Genomic DNA, 24,045 nt, shown 5'->3' with positions numbered 1-24,045 from the left:
ACCTGCACTCGAATATGCATCTGCATGCAGCCGTTGCTCTCACACCTCGAAAGGCAGGGCAAGAAGACGTGTCATTTGCAAACAAAGCTGGATCGCGATAATAGTCAAGTCAGATCGGCTTGATCAACTTCAACAATCTTGACAGGTGGATGTGTCTCGCATTTATGAGGCCAGGGATGAGAATGCATTGTCCAGTATCATAAAATATGGACTAATTCTCGTGTTTGGGCGCAATGACGACCTAACTTAGACGAAATGGCCTCCTGTGTTGGGGTAAGACCAAGATCATGTCTAGGGATTACCTTGTCTCCGGGAGGGGATTTTCCGATTGAATAAACGGCCTTCGCACGTCGACCCTCGGGCCTCGGCGTCGCGGCGCTGCGCTGTGGCTCGAAGTTGTGCCGCCTGTGGACTCGGGGCATCTTCTGGGGAAACCTTTGCCGGAGTCCGTCCGTCTGCCCCATGCATGAAGGTTGTGATCGACACTGGTCCCGTTCTTGTCTTGCACATTCCAGCCTACAACACCACAGCACCACAGCCGTTCCATACGCTGCCTCCTCTGGTGCCAGATTGTGTGAACCTTACAGACATCACGAAAATGGGTGCACCACTCTATTTTGTCGTCGCTCGTGTCGTGAGCAGAGAAGGAGCTCTAGAGAAGGTATGTTTGCTCGTGTGAGACGCCTGTCAGATCCCTGCATACAGCACAAAGGTACAACAAGCTGAAAGTTCTTCCATTGGTATTAGTGGCGAGATAGGTTGGCAGGTCTATGCAAAGTGTCAAAGACGGAACCCTATTCGAATTCTTATTACTGGGGCCACGACCTTGATGGTGAACCAGACACTCTATGGGGTCTAGAGGGCTATTACCATCCCGTTGGCTTCTTCATGAACCACGTCTCAAGCGACATCTTCAAGGAGGAAATGCGCAAGGTCGACGAAGACAAGCTACTACGGACTGTCCAGGGAATTGGCAGTCCTGACTACGACCTCCATCATTACGACTTCTTCAGCGGGTTTCTCACACGAAAGGATGATCAGGACCGAGATGCACAGGATAGTTTTGTGACTGTCGTGCACTTTTGGGCCTCTGAAGGCAGACGCAAGCAATTGCTGGGAATTCTCGCTGATGCCGCCGACAAGATCAAATCGGCGGAAATGGTACAGAGTTTTGCCGTCCTCAAAGAAGTGAATGACTTCCACCTGGCGACTATATATATCAGGCACGTGTCTTCCTTCAACATGGGCCCGAATCCACATGAATACTAATACCTTTCTAGGTCTCGGTCACAGGAGGCGTGGGAAAGGTTTGAAACGTCAGAAATCTACCGTGACCTTGTGGCGGACGCCAAACCGATCACGACGAAAACAGAGACGCACTGGTCTCAGGCATTCATAGGCCACATTGACCAGGATGCGCCTTCGGGCAACCCATAATGGGTCGAAAATCGAAGTAGGCCAGCAATCTTTACATAGCTTAAAAAGTCCTAGATAGGATATATGGTAAAACCCTCTCATTCAGCACTTTCATCCAGCCCTATAGAAGCCACAGGCAGAGTAGCCTCCATCCACTGTCCAGCGTGCTAAGAATCGACTATCAGCGCTGGGAATAATGGGTAATGGCAAAAGAGTAACTCACCTCCCGTCACGAACGAAGCATCGTCACTCAATAAAAACACCAACACCTTGGCCACTTCTTCCGCTTGACCCATGCGGCCCATCAAAGTGCCAGCACTTATTATCTCTGAACTGAAAAGGCCTTTTGCTTCTCCATCGCGGAAGATCTTAGTATCAATTGGACCTCTACATCAGATGTTCAGCATATTATCCTTGAGAGGGATGTAAGGGACAATCGACTCACGGCAGAAGCGCATTGATCCTGATGCCCTGCTTCCCGTACTCTGCAGCGGCTGACTCTGTCAAGCCGATGACACCGAATTTGCTGGAGGCGTAGGCCGCGTTCTTAGCTAGTCCTCGTAGACCCGATGTACTGGACACATTGACGATGGATCCTCCCGGCTTCGAGATCTTTTGTAGCTGGGCTCGCATGCAATTCATTACCCCAGTAAGGTTGACAGAGATCATCCTCTCCCAGTCTCTTTGCACCTATCGGTTTCGTTGTCAGTTGATAGAAGGCTTACAAAGATAGCTCAAGAGGCACTGGGACTCTTACTATGTCCTCTGTCACCTGCCCCTCACCCCCAGCTATTCCAGCAACATTTGCGGCACCATCGAGCCTGCCATGGTCCTTCAGGACCTCATTGATCCATGAGTCTACAGCCTCAATGTTGGCCACATCGACCTTCTTCAAGGTAACTCTCGTGGGATATTGGATGCCTTGAAGATAGTAAGCCCTTGAACATATCTGCGTGAAGTCGAGTTTGTTGCATACATTGTGCCTTCGTATCCTCTAATGCGGCCTCATCCACGTCGCTGATTGCGATGCCTAAGGCGCCAAGTTTTGCTAGCCTCACAGCTGTGGCCCTCCCGATACCTGATCCAGCACCAGTCACAGCAAATACTTTGCCTTCCATAGCACCAAGTTTCTGATCTGCTGCGAAATTGTGCGTTCAAAAATTGACTTACAAATATCATCCGTTGCAGTCGTCGCATTTTCGGCGACAGCCTCATTGACCTCAATTGGCTCAGACGACAAACGGTCCGATTCAATTTTCGACAAGCACAGCCGAAGCCACAGATTTCAAGACAAGGTCAATTCTGAAGTGGAGCCACCACGAACTGTTTTCGATGACTGCTAGGCGTAGCCTTTTCTCCCCGGACAAACTTCAGAAGACAAATCGCCCGAAGACTCTTTGTCCGGCTTTTCCCCTATTTCTTCCCCACGCATGCATCCAATGAGGTACTTCCACAGATTTAACTGTGGTCACATTGACAGCGTCGGCCCACCCTTTGCCAATGCACCGGTGTCCAACAGCATCCTCGTGCAGCTGGACAATTCTGACAGTATCTTGTGTGAACTGAAGGGGCATATGAGACCGTCCTGAGCAACGAGAATTGCCCACGACCTGGGGAGAACTTACATCCATGATGGCGCAAAAGACGTTAGATGGAAAGGTGGCACTTGTCACAGGGTCGAGCAGTGGCATGGGCCGAGGCATTGCTCTTGGTCTTGCGGAACAAGGCGTCAGCGTGATCTGTTGTGACCTCAAGGCAGAGGCAAATCCAGCCGGGTTCGAAAAGGACTTACAGATCACTACCGCGGACCTGATCAACAAGCAAGGAGGCCAAGCTATTTTCTTCAAAGTCAACATCTCCCAAACGTCGGAAATCGAGCATGCATTCAAGGAAGGCATCGCGGTAAGTCAGCCGCCAAAGCCACAGTGTTGGTGACCATGAACAGAGTTACTGACGTCCGGTGCAGAAGTTTGGACGTTTAGACATCGTGGTCAACTGTGCAGGATACTGGGCGCCCTTTCGAAAATTCGCCGTCGAGGATGATGAACTATGGGCAAAGATGGCCAGCATCAATTTACTCGGCACGGCAAAATCAAACCGGTTGGCAATCCAGCAATTTCTCAAGCAAGATGTCGACGAAGCCTGGGGTAGCCGTGGCAGGATTGTGAACATCTCGTCTTGCGCGGCCAACATCGCCTTCCCAGGTGAAGTCGCGTATTCGGCGACCAAGGCAGCAATCAACCACATGACCCGTGCGGGAGCAATGGACCACGCTCAGGACTGGATCAACATCAACTGTATAGCACCGGGTGTTGTGGCGACCGGTATGGCGCGCCAAAATTTTGAGGATCAAGACATTATCAAGCACATGAAGAAGGCCACGCCATGGCCTCGTCTTGGGACGGTGGAAGATATCACAGGCACTGCTATGTTCTTATGCAGCAAGCAGGCCTCGTGGCTTACGGGCCAGATCTACGCGGTGGATGGGGGTATGACGCTTGGTGTGCCGCCTTGAGCAAATCATTACTTAGTCACCCGAAGCATAATCCCATGCATGGATGGGGTTGTAAGGAAATAGAAAAATGTGACTCTGGACATTCAAGATGGTCTTATAGCTGCTACATGTTTTTCTGACATTATCCGCAAAGACGTCATTCGTACTGCTTCAAGAATTCCAATGCTTGAACCAGCTCTCTCTGCACAGTCTCCATGTGCTTCTGACTGCGAGGCTCGACTTTAACCTTGAAGGGAAGTGGGCTGACCAGGATCGAGGAGGTGTAGCCATCTACATCGAGAGGCGCGCTTGGATCCTCGTACATCTTGAAAGCCCATATCAACTTGGCCGCTATGCGCCACATGTTCCGCTCCGCCAAGTGTATACCGGGACACATGCGTCGACCTGATCCGTAGCCGTAATGGTCTATGCATTATCGTGAGTAAGTTACTTATGAGTGGATACACTCGATGTGAGCGTGGACTCACCTCTGTTCTCATAATCGGAGGAAGTTGCATATTCGTTTGCAAGTCTCGGGTGGTTGAGATAACGGTCAGGGTTGAACTTCTCCGCGTCTTGGAAGATCGTATCGTTTTGATGCATGGTCCACACTGACATGAAGACAGTGCTACCCTTAGGGATGAGGTAGTTGTCGTACACATCGTCTACAGGTAAAGTCAGAGGAGTCTACGTCACTGCTGGCTGTGGAGCATACCTTGAACTGCGAGATGAGGCAAACCAGATCGAGCACTAATGGTAGTCAGTGTGACCCGCACAAGACTGGGAGAAGCGAGGACACTCACGTCGGTCGCCACCGCATACCCTCTTTGACGATGCAGTTAATGTAGGGGCATTTGTCGAAGTCCGACCAAACGGGAGCTCTGTCCGCTCCGCAAACCGCCTCGAGCTCTCTATAGGCTCGTTCCTGCACATGAGGGTGTGCAGCGAGAGCAAGGATAAGGGTGAGGAGATGGTTCGCCGTTGTGTCAGCGCCACCCTCCACCATCTCCCCAAAGAGGTAGTTCACAACCCACTCGTCGAAAGGCCAGCCTTTTTGTGCATACTCATCAAGTTTGGCGTCTAGGAGGCAGTCTCGCTTGTCACCCGTAGCACGACGCTTGTCGACAATCTTTCTAGCATGGGTCCAGAGGTCGTGGCGTGTCTTTTTGACGTCCGCGGCTCGTTTCTTCCATTGGCCTGGCAGGTACCATAGCCAGGGGAATTGTTCCACTGGCGGGTTTGCGCCAGGTTCCAGCACGGCAGTCCACTGTATACCCAGCTTAGCAGATGGTTTCGACAACAGGTGTAGAGCCATACCCCTTCCATGTGCTCGTAGAACTCCTTATACCAGAAAGAGTCCAAGTCAGGAGCGCGTTGCCCATAGAGGAGGCTGCACAACACAGAAACAGTGTATAGCTTGGCGTATTCCGGGAGCTTGTCGGAATGCCTGTACACGTTGTACATGAGACAGGTGGCCCTATAGGCTGTGAGATGTTGGATCAATATGCACATCTCTTGAGGCACTCACTCTGCTTCTTGGACTTTGAAATGATGCTCGTCAAGCAGCTTAGGACTGAAGAAGCGGGTTGCTATTGCGCGCTTCTCTTTCCAGCCCTTACTGTTCTGTTCGAAAGAAAAATGGTTCTCGTTTGTCACCCACATCGCAACGTCGGCGCGTGGGCGGTCAGCATACACGGCACCACGTTTGTCGAAGAGTGTATTAACGGCTCTGCGGTCGGAGATAATGATGATGGTGCCTGGGCCGACCTTCAGGGAGAAGATTGGTCCATATTCCCTTGCCCATTCTTGGAATCTAGCGGCGGAGTCTGAGATAGAGTCTGACATGGCTTGGGAAACATACGTACTTTTTGGCAAGACCAGTTGTTGGGATTAGGTGTGCATTTCCCAGGACAGGGACGGTGGGAGGTCCAGGGGGTAAGCGGGGATCCCTCTTGCCAATCTGTGAGATCCTGTAGACAGCTAGGACAACCAACGCAACAATGGCCGTGGCTATGTACGACGTGGTAGACCAAGTCTGATCAGTCATGATCATAGAGTACTTGATGCAGCTTGGGTCGAGCCCTTGAGCACATTGCTCAACTAACAAGTTGTGCTGTACCGGAGGCTTTATTCTTCATAATCCCAGAAGTCCACTTCAGGCGCTGGCAGACCCTGTTCCTGCACGATCACCGGAATTGATCCTAGCGTGTCGTTGGTGACGAAGACGAAATGCTTCCGTAGCAAACCAATCATACTTCTTAGCGAGGTAAGCACAGGGCAGTGAAAACAACCCGCCCTCAAAATCACTCGAAGAATATAGGCTTGATCGCTGCACTCAGCAAATTAGAAGACGAGACTTCAGAGTCTGCAAATCATGCATCATGACCGGCAGGTCCAATGACGAGGCTTACCACTTCGGGCAATCACAATTGTGCCGGGCCCACTCGTCAAAACTCTGGAGTAAAAGCCCCGGACACCACCAAAGCCCCAACAACCCCAACAACCCCGAAGCGGAGATCCCGGATGGTTCAGGCGCAGGACATGTGCAAGTCGGGCTGGAATGAGACCTTCAATTCAGCCGCTCTGTACTGCCGGCTGTAGCTTGTTTGATACCTATCGAACGGAGGGAGTAGGCAAGAAAGTATCGAGTTTTCAAGCATGGTACCATTATACTTCGACTTTGGCGCCACTAGTTCGTATCGCTCATCAATAGATGCGAAGTAACGATGCCCTGACATTCTTATGCCATTTTACAAAAGGACTTTCCCAACTTGTTTTTTCTTTCTTTTTCCTCCTTCAATTTTCCAGAGGAATAAACAAACAGAAGCGGTCTCTCATTGATTGAAAGCCTCTTGCCTATTTCCATCTCATAGATCCCGAGACTTCACACCCCACAATCCATAAGAGTTAGCCATAGAATCAAGGACATGGATGAGATCATTCTCGTGCGTGGTTCTGTCCACCTGAAGACTCTGGAGAGGTCATGATGTCGGACTCAATCCCCACAAACGCAGCCCCACTAGTAGGTGATTGCCTCTCATTCTTTCGATTCAAACGGCGCCAAAAATTCCAGAGCAGCTTGGAGCTCTTTTTGAAGAACGGTTGCGTGCTCTTGGCTGCGCGGTGTAATTCTGACCCGAAATGGAAGGGGAGCCTGCGTAATACCCGGGTTATAGGCATTCGGATCTAGCTCAATTGTCTCGCCAGTAGTAGGATCGATCGGTTCACTGATGTCGAAAGCCCAAAGTAACTTAGACGTAATGCGCCACATATTGCGCTCGGCCAAGTGCATTCCAGGGCACACTCTTCGACCAGCTCCATATCCATAGTGATGTGCTATCGGAAGTCAGTCAACGTCCCGTAGTTTCGAATGGATGGACTTATCTCGCTCCTTCCAGTTCGCGCTACCAGCATACTCGCTAGACAATTTCGGGTAATTCAAGAATCGGTCGGGGTTGAACGCCTCGTCGTCTGGATAGATGTCCGCGCTGTGATGGATAGCCCAAGTAGGAATAAAAATAGTTGAGTCTTTCGGAATGAGCATCCCCTTGTAGTAATCATCTTCCAGTAGTCAGTACATTTACTCTCAAATGTTCCGGTGTACGAATTTACCTTGTCTGACTTTGTGAGGGAGTGCGGTGACAGCTCTATTCACGTCAGCCCAGCACGCGGATAAACAGATATGAGCAGAAAGATACATACACAGGTCGCCACCTCATACCTTCTTTGACAACGGCATTGATGTAAGGAAGCGATGCAAAGTCTTTGCTCATTTGTGGTGATCGAGAGGCTCCACACAGTGCATCAATTTCTCCTCTCGCCTTCTTCTGAACCCAGGGATTTCGTGCAAGAGCCAGAACCATTGTTAGTAGTTGAGCTGCTGTGGTATCCGCGCCCCCTTCGACAAGCTCCCCGATTAGGTTGTTGAACGCGTGTTGACTCATCGGGAAGCCTTTTTCGTGATACTCATCCAGAAGGCGGTCGGCTATGCAGTCACGTTTGTCGCCTTTTGCCCTTCGTGTGTCTATGATTTCGCGTGCTCGATCCCATACCGCGTCCATAGTATCTCCCGCCTGCAATGCCCGCTTCTTCCAATGTGCAAACTTAGCAGGTATGAATTGTAAAAATGTATACTCGTCTACCGGTGGGTTGGCACCTGGCTCCATACATTCCGTCCACTGTAACTTTCAGCTGTGGCGATGATCAATATTTTAGCAGGTTCATACCTTGGCCATAACGTCAAACACCCCCTGTAAATTGTCAGCCACCAATGATGAGAATGCTGACTATCACTGACATGAGCCCAGAAAGAGTCAAAAGTGGAGCCTCGTTGGCCGTAGACTAAGGTGGCCGCCACCGAAGCCGTGTATCGACGGATATGGTTGAAGAATCCTTCTGGATTTACCAAAAGGTCGTTCATCAAAACGACGCCTCTATCAGGGTACTGTTAGTGATGTCCATGGCATAAAGTAGACTCAACTATCAACTGCTTACTCGGCCTCTTGTACTTTGAAATGCTTTTCATCCAGCATTTTTGGAGAGAAGTTGTGTGCAATCACCTTTCGCTTCTCTCTCCAGAGGGCGTCCGCTTGAGAAATTGCAATATGATCTCCTTTTGTCAAAAGATTGCCGACGTATGTTGTGGGACGGTCGGAGTAAATGCTCCCTTTCTTGTCGATGAGTTCGTGAATAGCCTCTCGATCGCATAAGACAATGATGTTTGAAGGCCCGAACTTCAATGAGAAGACAGAGCCATATTCTTTGGCCCATTCGCGAAATCTACCCATCATCAGCCTGCAGCCCACGTCTGACGTAGACTCACGTACTGTCTGTACATTCCAGTAGATGGAATCTGGTGAAAGTTCCCCAAGATTGGTAGCGTAGGGGGACCCTTTGGCATTCTTGGATCGCGTCTCCCCACCTGCAAGAGCCGGTAAACTCCATAGACCCCAAGCACCAACACACAAAGATAGAGGTAAGAAAGGTCTCTCGCCATCGTCGCTGGAAAGTCTCTCGTGGGCCTATGTACAGCCCTTGGTCTAGATGGCCGACCTGAGAACGACAACATCACACGTGTTAGATATATGATGGTTATTGCCCATCATTTCGCTGTTGATGCGGAGTAACTTCAACTCTTCTAGTGACAGATCAATACAATGTGAATTTGCTCCAACAGAGATTGTCCGCCGCTAATTTGTGTCCGATTGCCAACACGTAGAAACGGTTGAATTGAGGAGCAATGACAGGATGATGCACGGATTGACGATGTAAATGATTAGTGTCTTAGTCGACGCTCTCACCATTTGGCCGTCGAATCAGCGAGTTTGGAATTTGATCATCGTCCAAGCACGATTATGCGGACCTGTGGCTACTAGTTCTTGCTACAACCGATTCATCCGCCAGCACATCAGTCAATTCTCTTGTCTTATCTACTGGGAAGTGCAATATTGAGTTGCTGCCGCATCAAGCTGTCCGCCGATCAAGGCAGCAGGAAGTGCCAACCAAAAAAGACCGTAATGGCCACAATCAATACAAGCATTGTTTTGATCCAAGTTGGCAAGGCGCTGATCTGAGGTTCCTTATGATAGATTTTGTAGGCACTTCCAGATGATGCCAACAGCTTCTCGTCTCCAGTCTAGAAGATTGACAGGTTCTCAGCTGAAGGTCTTTGTTCGTCGCACTGTATCTGACACCTACCTGTCGACTCAGGTTACCGACTATGAGTTCGGCGAGTTGTTCTCGTGCGTCTTCGCTATGCCCGACTTCTTCGAATGCTTCTGTGGCATCGACGCCTCCTTGATCGACGAGGACTTCTTGGCCTCCTCTGCCACCGAAGTCAGCGACTTCTGAAGACGAACCGGCGCCGTTGAGGCGAGGCCAGGGGCACTTACGGGTGTTGGTCAACAAAGCTTGTGACATCGTACACCTTGCCATGGATAACTAGATACAGGTCTTCTTTTCTTCGATGATCAACCACTTCATCAGCAGAAAAGTCCCTCAGTCTCTTGTGACTTTTGACTTTATCGGATGATGCCATTGATAAGAACTTGAAGCTGACCAGGTAATGTGCAGCACACGCGTTCAGTTTTCAAGGATGAAGAGGACAAATTAGTTGAAATATTAACCTCGTAGAGTTTCCAAACTAATATCATTCGTCCAAATTCAGCCTGCCCAAGACCTACCTGAACGCTTGCAGTCGTTTCCGGGGATAGTTGGCGCGCAATTCATCCGTAAGATCCGTTCTGCTTTACTCTTCCAAGCACCGGCATTGATCCCGAATGCGGGCCAGTCACCGGTTCTTTCATTGGCGTGAAATCTCCTGCGTTGCTGCACTTTTGTGCTAACGCGGCCTCTAAGACGGAATTCAAACTTCCAATCACATCAAGCATGAAAAGACTGGGTTGGTATAGTTGCAAAGACTTGACGTCTACTTCACAACGGCGCTTTCATGCGCGATCGTCTATAATGTTCCTTGAAGAACAGGTCATTCCTGGAATTTGAAAGAATCCAGCGCATTGCTGTCACAATTGTAGTCCGCCTGCCTCGTAGCCATGTTCACAGGAAAAGAAAGGTGCTCATGGATCCACTTCCACTGGCCATCCTTCTTCCTTGCGATTCCCGTCCTTCGGAACGTAATGTTGAATGGATCTCCACCGGCTTTCCCCCAGGTGTGCTGGTAGCATGTCGAGTACGCGTGGGTTGGGGAAAGAACAACAATCTCGAGGTCTTTATACTCCATCTGACCATCGACATAGTAAGGAAAAACATTCTCAAAATGTTCAACAAACTTCCCACGTAAAGTAGTTCCGAACATATCATAGCTGAGCATCTCTCCGAAGTCATAGAATCTGCGTGATTGATTGGCACCGGGGTCGTGCATAGACTCTTTGTTCCAGTAGCGCAGCCATCCTTTGTAAAGTTGCTCTAGGATCTCTTGTTCCTCCTTTGCGAATTCGGTTTTGTGGTCCTGCGCCGAGTCAGAGAACGTGCTCCCAAAGCATATACATACGTGAGGTATTCGTACCGCGCTTTTAGGTAGGTGCATGAACTCGTAGGACTTGTGAACGCTACTATACTCCTCCTGTCCAGTATCAGTAACATACGCAGCATGTTGTAAGTGCATAGATACTTACCTCGTCCTGAATCCAGCCTGCCTGCCGACCGTGAGCCATATCACGCTGTTGTTAGTCGGTGTAGTACGTTTCCGATAACATACAACGAAGCTCGGCTTGCCCAGGGGAACTTCTACATGATATGTCCGTCCAGTTGATCGACGGACCGACTTGAAGAATTGCACCGTATGGTTGTGAGGTAGTAATTGCTCCGTTTGTATACAGATCTCCGGCCAATCAGACCACACTTTCACATGTTGTTGCACACTTTGGTGCTGCCAAGGCATGACAAGGCTGGCGCCCGTCCTCAAATTTGCATCAGTTCGGCGCATCATTTGGCGAAACATATCTGGAATCACATGTCGGCAGCTCCGTAGTGAAAGACCAGGGTGCAGATAAGGCGGAAGGGTCTACACGTCGTCATCTCAATTGTGGCGATGCCAGTATCTCTCTCAACAGTCAAAACATGGAAATTCACGGGGTAAAATCCGAAGGAGTCAAATACTATGACTGGTTATCAATTCGATTTAGTAGCCTGTAACAGATCGCGGCTGATAAGGCTCCTCTAGGTAGTCGATCTCTTCTTGGGTCAACTTGACGCTCAGTGCCAGGATTGCATCATCGATTCTATCCTTTGATCCCAATCCCAAGATTGGACAAGCTCCCTTTTGCAAAACCCAGGCCGTTGATATTGCGCTCATTGGTACATCCCTCTTCTGCGATAGCTCTTCCACTCGCTCAAGGACGGCTTTCTGCACCTCTACGGCACCGTAGGGTAGTTTGTGTTTGTCATTCTCTGATCGCTTGGTAGCTGAACCCCAGGGCCGTGCGAGAACCCCTCCGGCCATGGACGACCAGGGTATAATGCCCACGCCTGTGTTTTCACAGTATGGCAGCATTTCTCTTTCTTCTTCTCGGTAGAGTAGGTTCAAATAGTTTTGCATGCTGATGAATTTGTGCCAATTGTTCTTCTCGGCGATGTTTTGTAGTTGCTGGAACTCCCAGGCTGACATCTAGAGCATCCGCAGCGGTGAGCAAAGCCTGTCCAAGTTCCAGGACCGGAAGCAATACTGACCGAGCTTGCCCCTATGTAGCGAATCTTTCCGCTTTCCACAAGGTCGTTAAGCGCTCGCATGATCTCCTCTTTTGGCACATCTCTGTCGAGTCTGTGAATCTGGAAAACGTCGATGTAGGTACCAAGTCTTGCTACGCATGCTTCAACCGCATCGAACAGCTTCTTGCGACTTAGACCGACTCTGTTTGTCAAGGACCCATCATTGACCATACACTCTGACAGTGGGAGTTGACTGCCGTCCTGACTCAGAGCAAAATACCCCTTTGTGAGGATGACAACGTTCTCACGCGGGATGTTGTATGTCTTCAATGCCTGTCCAAGGAGTCTTTCACTTTCGCCGTGGGAATATATGTCCGCCTAATTTACGAACCAGTGAGTCACCAACTCACCATGCGATAAAAGTGTGCAAAACGCACCGTGTCCCAAGTATTGATCCCGGACTTGTACGCATGTTCAATTATGGGCAATGCGGCTTCTTCGTCGAGAACCCAGTCCTGCCACTGACTGCTTCCGAACGACATGGCGCCGAGGATAATCTTGGAGACCTTGAGCCCAGATTTGCCCAAACTGGACTCGGTCTCAGCATTAGACAGGCACGAAGTAAGAGCAACCATGAGAATCCTGGTCATCTCTTACCGAGTATACTCCATGTTGACTCTGACACTATCAGTGGTTGTATTTGATTGCGACGATAACTTTAGCATGTTAGCATCATAGCACATCCAGGCAGCGGAAGGAATACCTCAAGCAGATAGATGTAGCTTGGCCTCTTCTTCGGCGACCACAGGAATCGCAGAATACAACTTTTGGCTTAGAAACGTGGTCCGCATGGCAACACATACTTATCACGAACATCGTGTTACGAAGTTAGGCCGTTGTGTTTCCAGATCAATGAAACTCCACCGGAGTATACGTTCTTGTGGGGTACTGTACAGCGGAGACGCTTATCCCTCGAGTTTGAATTCGGACCGTTTGCGGGCATATAACTAATGAGGACGAAGTATGATCTGATTGTACGGCCACACTCACAACATTTGTAGTCAAACACTGCGGACTATCCTTTCTGATCAGGCATATTTCGCATCAGGCCGTCTCCTCAAAGTCCCTGTCGAGTCACAATATAGGATTCAATCTGCGGGACGTTGACTTGCTGTGCAAAACCATAGGAACTCGATTTACAGCCTCACCCAAGTTCAAAGGGTCGCCATGGAATTTCGCACAGCTGACGGGCACTCGATCCAGAAGCACGCCCAAAACATTCCCTTTTGGACGGTCGGACTTGTTGCTCTAGTCATTTATGGCCTTTACACGGTGCTTCAAATTGGTCGGAGAGACAAGCGCATGCCTCCAGGACCACCTACGCTGCCGTTGCTAGGAAACCTCCATCAAATACCAATCACTGGAATGTACAAAAAGTAAGCCCTTTCTCCATCCGAAGGTGACAAGCAAGTCAGGAAGCTGAACGTGGCACAGGTTTCAAGACTGGGGTGAAGAGTTCGGCGGCATCTATTCGCTCAAATTTGCCTCCTCCAATGTGATAGTCCTTTATGACCGCAAGGCCGTCCATGAGCTCGTGGATAAAAAGGGGTTGCTTTACGCCGAAAGACCGCATAGCTACATTAATGACCTGGTCACCCATGGTGACAGTCTTGTTTTCCAAGACCATCATGAGCGGCAGAAGGCCAAACGAAAGATCACCACACATAATTTCTCAGTTGGTCAACTCGCAAAACATCGGCTGCGGACGACTGACACGCTTTTAGCCGAAGATTCTGGATGAGAGAGTCGCCCCAGTCCAAGATGCTGAGTAAGTGAACATCATCCTTGTTTATGACCTTGACTTCGCACGAGAATGTTCCTTCCCTTCTTTCTAGACTTGAGATTCTCCACAGCTAACCCGACAAAGGGTGACTGTTTTGTTGAATGATCTTGTTCGGGATCCGGGGAACTTCTACAATCACATGAAACGCCTTACCTGTTCGATTGCTTGTATTCTGGTCTTTGGTCAACGAGCTTTGACATACGAGGACTTTTGGGGCCACGTAAGACACCTTTCCAACGTGAAGGGCCAACTGAGATACTAACCGAAGTCTCAGTGCGTCTATGATGCCTTAGACAAGGTACTTAACATTACTATCGTTCCACCGTCAAGTCTGACAGCTATTCCCAGTTCGGAGAAGCCCTGGAACCGGGGGCTAATCCCCCGGTGGATGAGTTTCCCGTACTCAAGTACCTTCCTGAATTCATTTCTCCTTGGAAAACCCGAGCAAAGTATGCTGGCAAGGTAATGGATGACATTTGGAGTGAAGCGCGCAGAAGAGTCGATGAGAGACGACAACGGGGCGACATTCGGACCACTCTTGGCTCACTTGCCGACAAGCTTCTAGATGAGCATTCGGAAAAAGGGTCGCCTTTGAGCAAACAGCCCTTGGGCAAGCAAGAGTTGGACCACTTCTTCGGCTTACTTGTCGAGGGAGGAGCCGAAACAACATCTTCCACCATGCTAACACTCATCCTCTGCTTGGCTATGAATCCTCAAGTTCAAGCCAAAGCTCAGGAAGAGCTGGACGCTGTGTGTGGCACAGAACGGTATTTCGTGCCACTTTTCTCAAGACTCGTGCGCTGATCGCTCTATAGCATGCCTCAATGGTCTGACTTTAGCAAGCTCCCATACATAAATTGTATCATCAAGGAGGGAATGAGATGGCGTCCAGCGTGAGCTGTCCAGTTCATACTTAGCTGACCCAACAAAATTGCTGACTTGATCACAGTGCGCCTGTGGGGATTCCCCATCGGGTGGCAGAGGACGATTTCTACGAGGGAATGTTGATTCCGAAGAATTCAACCATTTTCATTCCCACCTGGGCTCTTCATCATGCTGAGCGCTATGGCTACGATGATCCTTACAGCTTCAAGCCTGAAAGATACACCAACCACACCAAGCTTGCCAATGATTATGCTGGTGGCGCAGACTACAACAACCGAGATAAGTAGTTCTCCAACGATCATACATGACCTGCCGTTGACTGACTTTGTTCCACATCATTATGGCTATGGCAGTGGACGTCGTATGTGCCCCGGAATACACCTGGCAGAACGAACACAATGGAGGATTGCAGCCAAGTTACTTTGGGCTTTCGAGATCCTTCCTGGGTTGGATGCTGAGACCGGCAAGCCTGTAAAGTTGGACCCGGACCACTATAACGAGGGTCTCCTTCACGGCCCTGCTCCGTTCAAGTGTGTGTTCAAACCGAGGAGTCAGGCACACGTCGATGTCATCTCGCAGGAGCTCGCTAGTGCGAGGAAATTTCTTGCTCCATACGAGTGAACGGAAAATAGTAACGCCGAGACATTCATAAGTTCATAACAGAGGACAATGGACTCTAGGACAAGCTCTTCGAGCAGGTACAGTTTGCTATTGGTTCTGCACGCTGGATTTGTCGATTTGCCACGTTCCCAATGCGCCGCATGCCCTGAAGATACTCCGTTTTTACTCCGCAGGATCGACGGCCTGACTTCACGAACTGCTTGCGCGGCATTTGGCATAGCCCGTACCTCCCGACTCAGAAAACCCCGATGGTTCCCCGCATGATCGAGAATGCCTGCCCAAAATTCTCGCCAAAAGAATGCACTCCAACCAGTGGGGTGGCTCGCGGTGTGGGGTACTCCCTGGAGGCACGCTAAATTAAACCTGGGACGACCCCAAGCCGTGGACCTGTCACAGCGCCTGGATTTCCTACTTTTTTCACTCTCCAGTCATGGACGCCAGAACCTGGCCCAGCGTCGAGGATGATGTCGCGACAAGAGCAACAGTGGCTGCGTGCAGCATGCCTGATGTTTCTTGTGAAGCCTGTCGAAGGTAAGTACTTCCTGCTGCTTGAGGTCTTTGTGCTGACTGTCGACCTTCAATTCAGGCGCAAAGCAAAGTGGTAAGTGTGTCTCCTGCAGGCCAACATGATCAATTTCTCGTTATCTCAGTCCATACTAAACAGCCCAGCGATCGGAAAGTGCCATCATGTAGCCTCTGTCTCAAAAGTTCGCAGGAGTGTAGTTACCCATCAAAACGACTGCGACCTGGGCCCAAGACAGGTATTGTACTCTTATGGCATGCTTCATTGCTACTTGCTGATTGGGATCTTTTGACAAGGTTCGATCCAGAAGAAGCCACGAGTGTCCAAAAACAGAAAACCTCAGACGCGGGGACAAGAGGACTCAGCACGCCGCAGTAACTCTGGTTCAAATCAGGACGAGTTCTCAATGATCTCGGACAGTCAGGTCTCAGAAGAACTGAATCATGTGCAACCTCAGGCACCGGCCAATTTACCGCTATCCCCGGAGACTACAACAGCAGCGACAACCGTCGCCAATAGGGCCGATATTGCCACGAAAGCGTCTTGCTTCGACGTGAATTTCCATGTGGCCGCTGATAACTTCGTGAGCAATGTAACACATTGGTCTCATCCTGTCAGCCAGGCACCAGCCCGAGAAGATCTCATCAATTTGTCCATGGGCAACTCTGACGCCATTCTGCATACCTCTCACGCCCTGAATATATCTCCAGCCGTGCTCGAAGAGCTGTAAGTGGATCCACTCTCACGTTGACTCGCAGCAATGTTCTCGGGCCGTTAACAGCTACTTTTCAGGATTGATTCATACTTTTCAAACATGACGAGCTTCTCTCTGTTTCACAGGCCCACATTTGCAGAGAAGCTCAAGCTCATGGGCCCATCACTCTACTTGCACGCTTTGCTTGCCTCAATGTGCTCTGTTTCTGCACGCTTCACGACAGACTCTGAAGAGCAAGCTCCGAGCGACCCCTTCAACGCGGAGCCAAGCAGCATCCCCTGCGCTGACCACTTTCATCAGGTAGCCTTGCGCTTTGAAGAAGAATCGTTGACCCAATGTTCAGACGGCACTCCGCCATTGGAGTTTCTGCAAGCGATAATCCTCACTACCTTTTTCCAATTGACCAAAGGCGTGCATGGTCGCGCCTGGAGGTGGCTTGGAACCTGCATTCGTGTTGCATATGAGCTGAATCTGCACTGTATTGATGCATACAAGCAGGAGGACTATGTCCCCTCCACTGCGGCCGAGACGTTGGCCTGGAGTCGAGACGAAGAGCGCAGACGCTGCTGGTGGGCTGTTTGGGAGATGGACTGCTTTGCAAGCACACTCAGGCGAGTTCCGACTGGACTTAGCTGGTCACAAAACAAAACGTTTCTGCCTGTCGAAGATCGATTGTGGTATCGGCAGAATTTCCATCCCAGCTGCATCTTGGCAGCAAAGCCTGGGGATCGATGGCAGTTTCTTCAGCGAAGTGGCAACGAGAGCCCTGTGGCTTGGAACATTGTCGTGATTTCGCTCTCGCGAGATGCCCAGACAATCTCACACCTCGAAGGAGCTTTTAATGGATTCGATGCCAAGGGTCAGACCACGATGTCAACTTCAGACCCGACATCCGAGGCAGACAGGGCGGCTCACAGTGCGGACGACGAGGTTGAAATCATATCGCATACCCTGCAGTGCACGCTCCTAGCGCTTCCTGACGCTTTGCAGTATCACAACGAATCACTTAGGTTTACCTCAGTGGACTGCAATCAGACGCCGGTCAGCAGCATGTTGCATTCCGCCAAATACAGCATCTATGTAATGACAGAACTCACGAAATTCATGATCGCCCACTACTACACTTTCTCCAAGGGCAACAACCTTAGTGGGCGGCTACAAAGCAATGCAGATATTGACAGGATAGAAGCGAACCCTCTCCCTGGAACTCTTCTGATGTGCACAACACGCAAGCCAAACATGGAGGGCCTGAAGCAGTATATTGAAGCCTCGAACAACATTGTGATGCTTTTGAATCGCTGTACCAGCACACATGTTCGTTACGTCAATCCATTCCTGGCTACAACAATCTGGCTAGCTGCGACAGTCCAGCTTCTCAATAAGAAATTCGGGCCGTCTGGCGGCAATCGAGATCTTGCAGAGGCCAAGTTCAACACCTTGAGACTGACGTATAAGCAATTTGTCAGGTTTTGGAATACACCTGCTGGGCTTTTGCACAGTCTAGACTCTCTAGAAGAGAAGTTTGATCGCTTGCTTGGTGGACAGCCAACCTCCACAGCTAAGCCTACAAACGTTGGACAGCCAACCTCCACAGCTAAGCCTACAAACGCGGCCTCAATTCCCGAAGAACACCGCCGTGAGCAGCTTTTCAGGATGCCAGACATGCCTACATGTTTTTCTGGTTCATCAGCATCTCAAAAGCAGCCGTCTGCTTCATATACAAGTGCTTTGACCGAGCCCAACCTGACCGGATCAGGTGTAAACCCAATGATGAGTTCTTTGGTGCACGCCTCCCATGCAATCGAGGAACAGCGCCAGCATAATGTACAAGATTTCGGTCCCTCTACCACACAACTCCGACAACCTGGCATATCAAATAGGGATCCTGACGAGTCTCAAGGGGAGGAAATAGATACAGGTATTCGATTTGACGAGAGGCTTCCGGCTGATCCAATGTTGGAGTCGATGGAATTTCCTTTGAATTTTGACTATGACCCCGATACGGATGTGACGGTCTACCTGAACAGTCTACTGTCCGGATCATATAGTGGCAACTTGGGGCCCTCGTGAACCTGATGATTACGATCAGCCGAGAACCTTAAGAGCATTCTATAGTACTCTCAAAGTAGCGTGATTCACGTGCAATTTTTCCCGGACAAATGGTTAGGAAATTGTCCGATCGCCGCTCTCATACCATCTAAAGTCGAAGTCCAATCGACCTCCTTCAATTCTGCCACCATCCCAAGCCTCCAAGGCCGTCTCGCAGCGACCAAATTCCTCCGTGTTCTATTGCTCGGGACTGCGGGTAATAGCCAGAGAGCGAAGCTTCCGGTAACCCTCACACAGCATGTATGACAGTCTCCAAAAGCACAAGGTTCACTGATTCTTTAGATATACAGCGTTACAGCACATTTCAGTTCATAGAACATCGAATCTTAACCAACGGTCAAACTCGACGAAGCGCTTCGCCGGCACGCACACCTAGAGAAATTGCTTGAAACACAATCTCAGCATGGGCGCTTTCTCTGAGAGTGACTTTGACGCCGTTGGGGGCAAAGTGTTGAGCCCGTCCACGCTGGCGCACGTCGTCCTACGCACCAGCAACTCCAGGAAGATGGTTGAATTCTATGTGAAGTTCCTGGGCGGCACTATCACTTTTGGCAACGACTTCATCTCCTTTGTCACTTATGATGAAGAACACCACAGAATCGCGCTTATCAATATACCAGGCTCAGAGCCTAAAGCTCATGCTTCTGGCCTAGAGCACATTGCTTTCACTTTTCCTACATTGTCGGCATTACTTCTCGCACACCGACAACGTAAAGCTCTGGGAATTTTTCCATTCTGGTGCGTCAACCATGGACCGACGACTTCTGTCTACTACAAAGACCCCGACGGCAACAAGCTTGAGACGCAGGTAGACAACTTTCCTACCGTCGAAGAAGCCAACGAGTTCATGAACGGTAGCTACTTTGCCGAGAACCCTATTGGTACCGATTTTGATGCAGAAGAATTATTACAGAAGATCAAGGAGGAAGTGCCGGACGCTGAACTAAAGAGGCGAGTCGAGATAGGCCCAAGAGCTCTCCCTGACTTGGGTTCTATGTAGGACTACGGTTTGGCTTCCCCTGGGACATAAGTGTTTGTCCTTAGACACAATCAGGTATACCACCAGTACTGAGACCAAAATTCAAAGCCACTCAGAGTCTCCCGATTTAGTTCGTGGACTGTCACGGAGACAGTCGGGCGTAGCAGTCGTGATCCATGGATGTGGTAACCTACTCACTTTACAGCCCATTCGCAGAGGCTGGCCGCTAAACATGCCACGTTACGTAACGAGCAGCAATACACTGAGCGAATTTCTACTTTCGCCGAAAGAAAATAGTATTGTAGATGCTTCCGCATGGTAGACTTCTCAGCCTAGTAGCCCTCCGTCGACTCGAAAGGTTGACGCTGTTATATATTTGGACTCGTCGCTTAGCAAATATGCAAACATAGTCGCAATCTCATCGGGCTCGCGGACCCTCGCGATCGGTACTCTGTCAAAGACGCCGAGCTTGCCAGACTCAACGGCACCAAACGAGGCAATCATCGGAGTCGCTATTACACCACTGCATGGTTTGACTCAGCTCGTATCCTGTTCGACTTTCAAATGATGTCAGACTGGGAAACACTTACGGTGCGATGGAGTTGACACGGATATTCCTTTTACCTACTTCCTTTGCTGCGCTTTTTGTCAACCCAATGACTCCATGTTTGCTGGCCGAGTAGGCACCGTTCTTGCCGTGGCCCTCCAGACCAACCACACTCGTAGTATTAACAAGGCTTCCGCCATCCGTCATGACTCTTAATTGTGCGCGCATACAGTAGAACAGACCAGTCAAATTTGTCCCATGGATCAAATCCCACTCGTCGTTGGACAACTCCGTGAGGTCCAGAACGCCATAACCCTTCCCTATTATGCCAGCGATGTTCGCGGCTCCGTCTAATCTTCCAAAATGGTCAACTGTTTTCGCGATCCAAGCATCGACCTGGTCGCTGGACCGAATGTCTCCAGCTGTAATCATGATACGGTCTTCGAATGAAGCTTGCTTGCCGGAGACACCACCAACAATTTCTACCACGGCCGCATCAAGAGCTTGCTGTCGGAGGTCGAGCAGAGACAGGTTCGCTCCTCTGGAATAAAGTAGTTTGGCGGTTGCAAGACCCATTCCCGAGGCTGCACCTGTAATGGTGATAACTTTGCTTGTGAGAAGCGCCATCGTCAAGCGCCCGATATCTCGTCGATTGCTATACAGCGGCTTAGACAAGCAGCTGACAATTTGCCTCAGGCCTCGAGCTGCTACAAGATCGTCGCTATGATATCCCGAAGCGATATCCAAGCCGAAGCCAATAAGAGAGAGAAACAGCCAATGCGGCATGCGGAGGAACTAGGTTAAACGAAGGCTTCGACATGGAAGAGAAGATGTGCCGCACCTCAAACATATGCACGTTACTTCTAATCCACGACTTGCCGTGTCACGAAATTGTCCGTCGATATAGAATGCGAACTGCAGTGGAGTTAGGCCGCAGCTTGGAGTGGGGAACCTTGAGTCGTTGCTGGGGTAGATTGTCCGGGGTTCACACTGAGATTGGCTTTGGATAGATCCTCCGTCAGCTGTACCTTTGAGACAATTGCGTTCAACGTCGAATCACACACGGCACCAAGCTATATCTGCAGGAACATATAATGACCCCTGACCACTCTACTAGGTAGCTTCCCTCCTTTTATCTGAAAATCATTGCTGTGAAGACGTTACACCACTAGGATCTTTTATACGATCGTCGAAGATGGTGAACTTGACTGGATACAATTTCGCGATCGCGTTGTTCGTCGCTGCGGGAGGATATACTTATGCATATGCATACGCTGTCTTCGCCACAGTTATTGGAGAGCCTGGGTTCTACTCATACTTCAATCTCGACCGTATGTGTCATATATCTGCAGGAGTGCCAGAACCCTACTGGCTGACACTGTCCTATAGCTACCAGTGATTATGCTGCAAGTATCATCGGAGCCATGAGCGCTCTCTTTGCGGCTGGGGCCGGTATTGGGGCTCTTGTACAGGGATGGACCAGCGATTGGCTCGGGCGAAGGCTGGCTCTGGCGGTCGCTTCGATCATCTCCCTAGTTGGTTCCGCCTGCGTCGCGGGCGCGGTCAATGTTGCGATGTTCATCGTCTTCCGCTTTGTGCAGGGTTTCGGCCTTGGCCAGTGCTTTGCTATGGTCCCTCTCTATACGACAGAGGTCGCCCCTCCACACAGAAGAGGTCTGTTGGCTGGTCTTACCGGTGCCAGCATCGTCACTGGATATGTCACGTAAGTAGTATCCAAGGCGACCGATCATGGGAGTCGACCCACTGATACCCTACAGGTCAGCTTGGGTAGGATATGGTGCCTACTTCGCTAAGGATCCGACCATGCAATGGCGCCTTCCACTAGGCATATCATGCCTTGCGCCCCTCTTGCTTCTAATCGGCACCTATTGGATCCCCGAGTCGCCACGATATCTCACTCTTGTTGGTCGAAAGGAGGAAGCCCTAGAAATCCTTTTGAAGATTCACCACGATCCGAATGACTCCAACGACACCGCTGCACATGCCGAAGCACTTCAGATCTCAAGACAGGTCGACTTCGACAAAGAACAGAAGTCTGGATATCTTGAGATGCTCAAAAAACCATCCTGGAGGAAGCGATCACTAATTGCCTTTGGACTGATGTTTGCGACGCAATCAACGGGATGCTTGGGTATCACGACGTTCCAGGTTGTCATCTACGAGGCCTTGGGGCTCGAAAACTCGATGCCACTTCTCATGTATGGGGTCTACGTCACTGTCGCAGCTGTCTTCAACTACGCAGGAGCGTATTCGGTAGACCTGGTAGGGCGACGACGCATGTTCTGTAAGTCGACCAGGTCTTTACACCTAATGCTTGCGCGCTGGCTAATGAATTGGCTACTAGTGATTGGATATCCATTGATTGCAGTTATCCTCCTGATAGAAGCTCTTCTCCAGAAGTCCTTCGTGGGCACAACCAACCAAGGCGGCAACGCGGCGTGCGTCGTATTTGTCTTCCTGTACATCAGTGCCTACAGCTTCTTCTTAGACCCTGCCCAGTTCGTCTATGTCTCGGAAATCTTTCCTACCACAATCCGAGCAAAAGGCGTGGGAATCGCATTCTTTGCATACTTTGTGGGTGCCATCACGTACACAGCGCCGGCCGCTGTCGCCTTCAAAAATATTGGTTGGAAGATGTACATGGTGTGGTTCTCCTGCAACATTGTCTCCACAATCCTGATCTACTTTTTCATTCCCGAGACAACGGGCATCTCGCTGGAAGAGATTGGAGCTCTCTTTGGTGACAAGGTGGTGCTTCATATGGCCAATGATGGCCACATCGTGGAGCTCGAAAACAAGACTGAGAATCTCACCGGAAATGGTGACAGGGTGTCCAGCAGTGGGAAAGAAGGCACCCACTCAGGCGAATTCGAATTCGCTGGAAAGTAAAGGGCCAACCTGCATAGTCTGGGACCTCTAAAATCTGATGTCTCACTATGAAACGGTGCCGGAGCTGAAGCCTGCACTGCGTGTTGTTATCTACTAGCAAAGCAGGAAATTGGGAACGGAAGGAGGCAAAATCTCATTAAGATACTGCATCGAAGGTCGTAATGGAACGAGAATCAGGCTGTGGCAGGGTTATCGCTTCTGCCTCTCTAAAAAGCCTTCGATGCGGGCATTATTTTAGTGGTGTAAATCATAGCGTGCTACACTAACTTCTGGTTCCCTACCGTACTGTATATTCATGGGCTGGTAGGGCTGAGCCCTTAGCCCTAGGAGGTTAGCAGTAAATTGATGATATATACACTTCCATGCTTTTCCTACATATAATCTTTAAAGTACAACTGATTCGCTGATCGGCTGTGATGCATTGGGCTTCGATAAATCTCGATCTCTGATTACGATAGTGCTGAGTAGACAAACACCGATGAACGGGACCCAGGAAATGAACACGGCCCGAGAAGCCATCATGTAGGCCTTGAGTAAGATGTCGACATCTGTGGTTGACAAGAGTGAGAGGTCCGGAAGAACATACATCGAGAGCGAGACGTCTACCGCTGCTGTGTCAGAAGCTTGATGAGCGTGTCGACGGTATACGTTGGTGTATATGCCTCCTTTAGGTCTAGACGTTGTGGCTTGTAGAAGTCGCCTCTGGTTCGATGGGTGTTGGAAAGCTCTCTCAGTGCCAGTGCACAACGTTGGGCATTAGATGTGGACATACATAACACATCTGTGTGGAACGGGAACCTACACTCAGAGAATCCGCGCGAAAGAAGCGCCCTGCAA

General features: G+C 50.0%; 13 protein-coding genes across 13 annotated transcripts; 6 read left to right on the top strand and 7 right to left on the bottom strand.

The window, feature by feature from the left end:
* Window positions 1-295: 295 nt before the first annotated feature.
* Window positions 296-1,535, top strand: EDD37DRAFT_245788 (uncharacterized protein). The gene is made up of 3 exons (XM_062810639.1): window positions 296-661; window positions 748-1,223; window positions 1,281-1,535. The coding sequence occupies exons 1-3, from the start codon at window positions 467-469 to the stop codon at window positions 1,435-1,437; spliced, it is 828 nt and encodes a 275-aa protein (XP_062672923.1). The 5' UTR covers window positions 296-466; the 3' UTR covers window positions 1,438-1,535.
* EDD37DRAFT_662777 (putative short chain dehydrogenase/ reductase) lies at window positions 1,528-2,785 on the bottom strand (the record flags this gene model as incomplete). The annotated part of the gene is made up of 5 exons (XM_062819173.1): window positions 2,393-2,785; window positions 2,174-2,337; window positions 1,862-2,106; window positions 1,640-1,803; window positions 1,528-1,583 (listed from the first exon to the last, which is right to left on the bottom strand). Exons 1-5 carry the CDS (start codon window positions 2,532-2,534, stop codon window positions 1,528-1,530), a joined length of 771 nt encoding a protein of 256 aa, XP_062672922.1. The 5' UTR covers window positions 2,535-2,785.
* Window positions 2,786-2,850: 65 nt separating this feature from the next.
* Window positions 2,851-4,239, top strand: EDD37DRAFT_691462 (putative short chain dehydrogenase/ reductase). Its single transcript, XM_062820020.1, has 2 exons — window positions 2,851-3,318; window positions 3,383-4,239. Exons 1-2 carry the CDS (start codon window positions 3,046-3,048, stop codon window positions 3,929-3,931), a joined length of 822 nt encoding a protein of 273 aa, XP_062672921.1. The 5' UTR covers window positions 2,851-3,045; the 3' UTR covers window positions 3,932-4,239.
* Window positions 4,068-6,223, bottom strand: EDD37DRAFT_662775 (putative cytochrome P450 oxidoreductase; the record flags this gene model as incomplete). Its single annotated transcript, XM_062819172.1, has 7 exons — window positions 5,776-6,223; window positions 5,439-5,723; window positions 5,228-5,387; window positions 4,714-5,177; window positions 4,626-4,660; window positions 4,399-4,575; window positions 4,068-4,336 (listed from the first exon to the last, which is right to left on the bottom strand). The coding sequence occupies exons 1-7, from the start codon at window positions 5,961-5,963 to the stop codon at window positions 4,068-4,070; spliced, it is 1,578 nt and encodes a 525-aa protein (XP_062672920.1). The 5' UTR covers window positions 5,964-6,223.
* A 415-nt stretch (window positions 6,224-6,638) lies between these two features.
* On the bottom strand, window positions 6,639-8,926 carry EDD37DRAFT_685306 (putative cytochrome P450 oxidoreductase). Its single transcript, XM_062819891.1, has 8 exons — window positions 8,737-8,926; window positions 8,405-8,689; window positions 8,208-8,343; window positions 8,137-8,160; window positions 7,613-8,088; window positions 7,523-7,557; window positions 7,295-7,471; window positions 6,639-7,243 (listed from the first exon to the last, which is right to left on the bottom strand). The coding sequence occupies exons 1-8, from the start codon at window positions 8,904-8,906 to the stop codon at window positions 6,948-6,950; spliced, it is 1,599 nt and encodes a 532-aa protein (XP_062672919.1). The 5' UTR covers window positions 8,907-8,926; the 3' UTR covers window positions 6,639-6,947.
* A 463-nt stretch (window positions 8,927-9,389) lies between these two features.
* Window positions 9,390-10,024, bottom strand: EDD37DRAFT_662773 (cytochrome b5-like heme/steroid binding domain-containing protein; the record flags this gene model as incomplete). Its single annotated transcript, XM_062819171.1, has 3 exons — window positions 9,802-10,024; window positions 9,608-9,734; window positions 9,390-9,545 (listed from the first exon to the last, which is right to left on the bottom strand). Exons 1-3 carry the CDS (start codon window positions 9,945-9,947, stop codon window positions 9,390-9,392), a joined length of 429 nt encoding a protein of 142 aa, XP_062672918.1. The 5' UTR covers window positions 9,948-10,024.
* Window positions 10,025-10,394: 370 nt separating this feature from the next.
* Window positions 10,395-11,177, bottom strand: EDD37DRAFT_662772 (uncharacterized protein; the record flags this gene model as incomplete). The annotated part of the gene is made up of 3 exons (XM_062819170.1): window positions 11,044-11,177; window positions 10,935-10,991; window positions 10,395-10,877 (listed from the first exon to the last, which is right to left on the bottom strand). Exons 1-3 carry the CDS (start codon window positions 11,080-11,082, stop codon window positions 10,395-10,397), a joined length of 579 nt encoding a protein of 192 aa, XP_062672917.1. The 5' UTR covers window positions 11,083-11,177.
* Window positions 11,178-11,383: 206 nt separating this feature from the next.
* EDD37DRAFT_676766 (voltage-gated shaker-like K+ channel, subunit) lies at window positions 11,384-12,747 on the bottom strand (the record flags this gene model as incomplete). Its single annotated transcript, XM_062819580.1, has 4 exons — window positions 11,384-12,035; window positions 12,098-12,454; window positions 12,514-12,664; window positions 12,734-12,747. 4 exons carry the CDS (start codon window positions 12,745-12,747, stop codon window positions 11,550-11,552), a joined length of 1,008 nt encoding a protein of 335 aa, XP_062672916.1. The 3' UTR covers window positions 11,384-11,549.
* A 556-nt stretch (window positions 12,748-13,303) lies between these two features.
* Window positions 13,304-15,513, top strand: EDD37DRAFT_685304 (cytochrome P450; the record flags this gene model as incomplete). Its single annotated transcript, XM_062819890.1, has 9 exons — window positions 13,304-13,512; window positions 13,571-13,811; window positions 13,861-13,904; window positions 14,004-14,139; window positions 14,194-14,217; window positions 14,268-14,686; window positions 14,735-14,812; window positions 14,869-15,083; window positions 15,139-15,513. 9 exons carry the CDS (start codon window positions 13,304-13,306, stop codon window positions 15,423-15,425), a joined length of 1,653 nt encoding a protein of 550 aa, XP_062672915.1. The 3' UTR covers window positions 15,426-15,513.
* A 319-nt stretch (window positions 15,514-15,832) lies between these two features.
* Window positions 15,833-18,803, top strand: EDD37DRAFT_621158 (fungal-specific transcription factor domain-containing protein). Its single transcript, XM_062815985.1, has 5 exons — window positions 15,833-15,956; window positions 16,012-16,026; window positions 16,095-16,186; window positions 16,245-16,674; window positions 16,741-18,803. The coding sequence occupies exons 1-5, from the start codon at window positions 15,856-15,858 to the stop codon at window positions 18,731-18,733; spliced, it is 2,631 nt and encodes an 876-aa protein (XP_062672914.1). The 5' UTR covers window positions 15,833-15,855; the 3' UTR covers window positions 18,734-18,803.
* An 89-nt stretch (window positions 18,804-18,892) lies between these two features.
* EDD37DRAFT_621153 (Glyoxalase/Bleomycin resistance protein/Dihydroxybiphenyl dioxygenase) lies at window positions 18,893-19,918 on the top strand. Its single transcript, XM_062815984.1, has 2 exons — window positions 18,893-18,994; window positions 19,055-19,918. The coding sequence occupies exon 2, from the start codon at window positions 19,176-19,178 to the stop codon at window positions 19,770-19,772; it is 597 nt and encodes a 198-aa protein (XP_062672913.1). The 5' UTR covers window positions 18,893-18,994; window positions 19,055-19,175; the 3' UTR covers window positions 19,773-19,918.
* On the bottom strand, window positions 19,916-21,236 carry EDD37DRAFT_621150 (uncharacterized protein). The gene is made up of 2 exons (XM_062815983.1): window positions 20,342-21,236; window positions 19,916-20,274 (listed from the first exon to the last, which is right to left on the bottom strand). The coding sequence occupies exons 1-2, from the start codon at window positions 21,082-21,084 to the stop codon at window positions 20,079-20,081; spliced, it is 939 nt and encodes a 312-aa protein (XP_062672912.1). The 5' UTR covers window positions 21,085-21,236; the 3' UTR covers window positions 19,916-20,078.
* Window positions 21,237-21,493: 257 nt separating this feature from the next.
* On the top strand, window positions 21,494-23,981 carry EDD37DRAFT_685301 (general substrate transporter; the record flags this gene model as incomplete). Its single annotated transcript, XM_062819889.1, has 5 exons — window positions 21,494-21,629; window positions 21,688-22,021; window positions 22,077-22,603; window positions 22,664-23,070; window positions 23,677-23,981. The coding sequence occupies 5 exons, from the start codon at window positions 21,494-21,496 to the stop codon at window positions 23,743-23,745; spliced, it is 1,473 nt and encodes a 490-aa protein (XP_062672911.1). The 3' UTR covers window positions 23,746-23,981.
* Between the last annotated feature and the right edge of the window lie 64 nt (window positions 23,982-24,045).

Source organism: Exophiala viscosa (assembly GCF_022695815.1).
Source record: "Exophiala viscosa unplaced genomic scaffold EDD37scaffold_2, whole genome shotgun sequence".
Lineage (NCBI taxonomy): Eukaryota > Fungi > Ascomycota > Eurotiomycetes > Chaetothyriales > Herpotrichiellaceae > Exophiala > Exophiala viscosa.
Note: the sequence above shows the minus strand (reverse complement) of the source record. Positions and strands in the feature narration are given on the sequence as shown.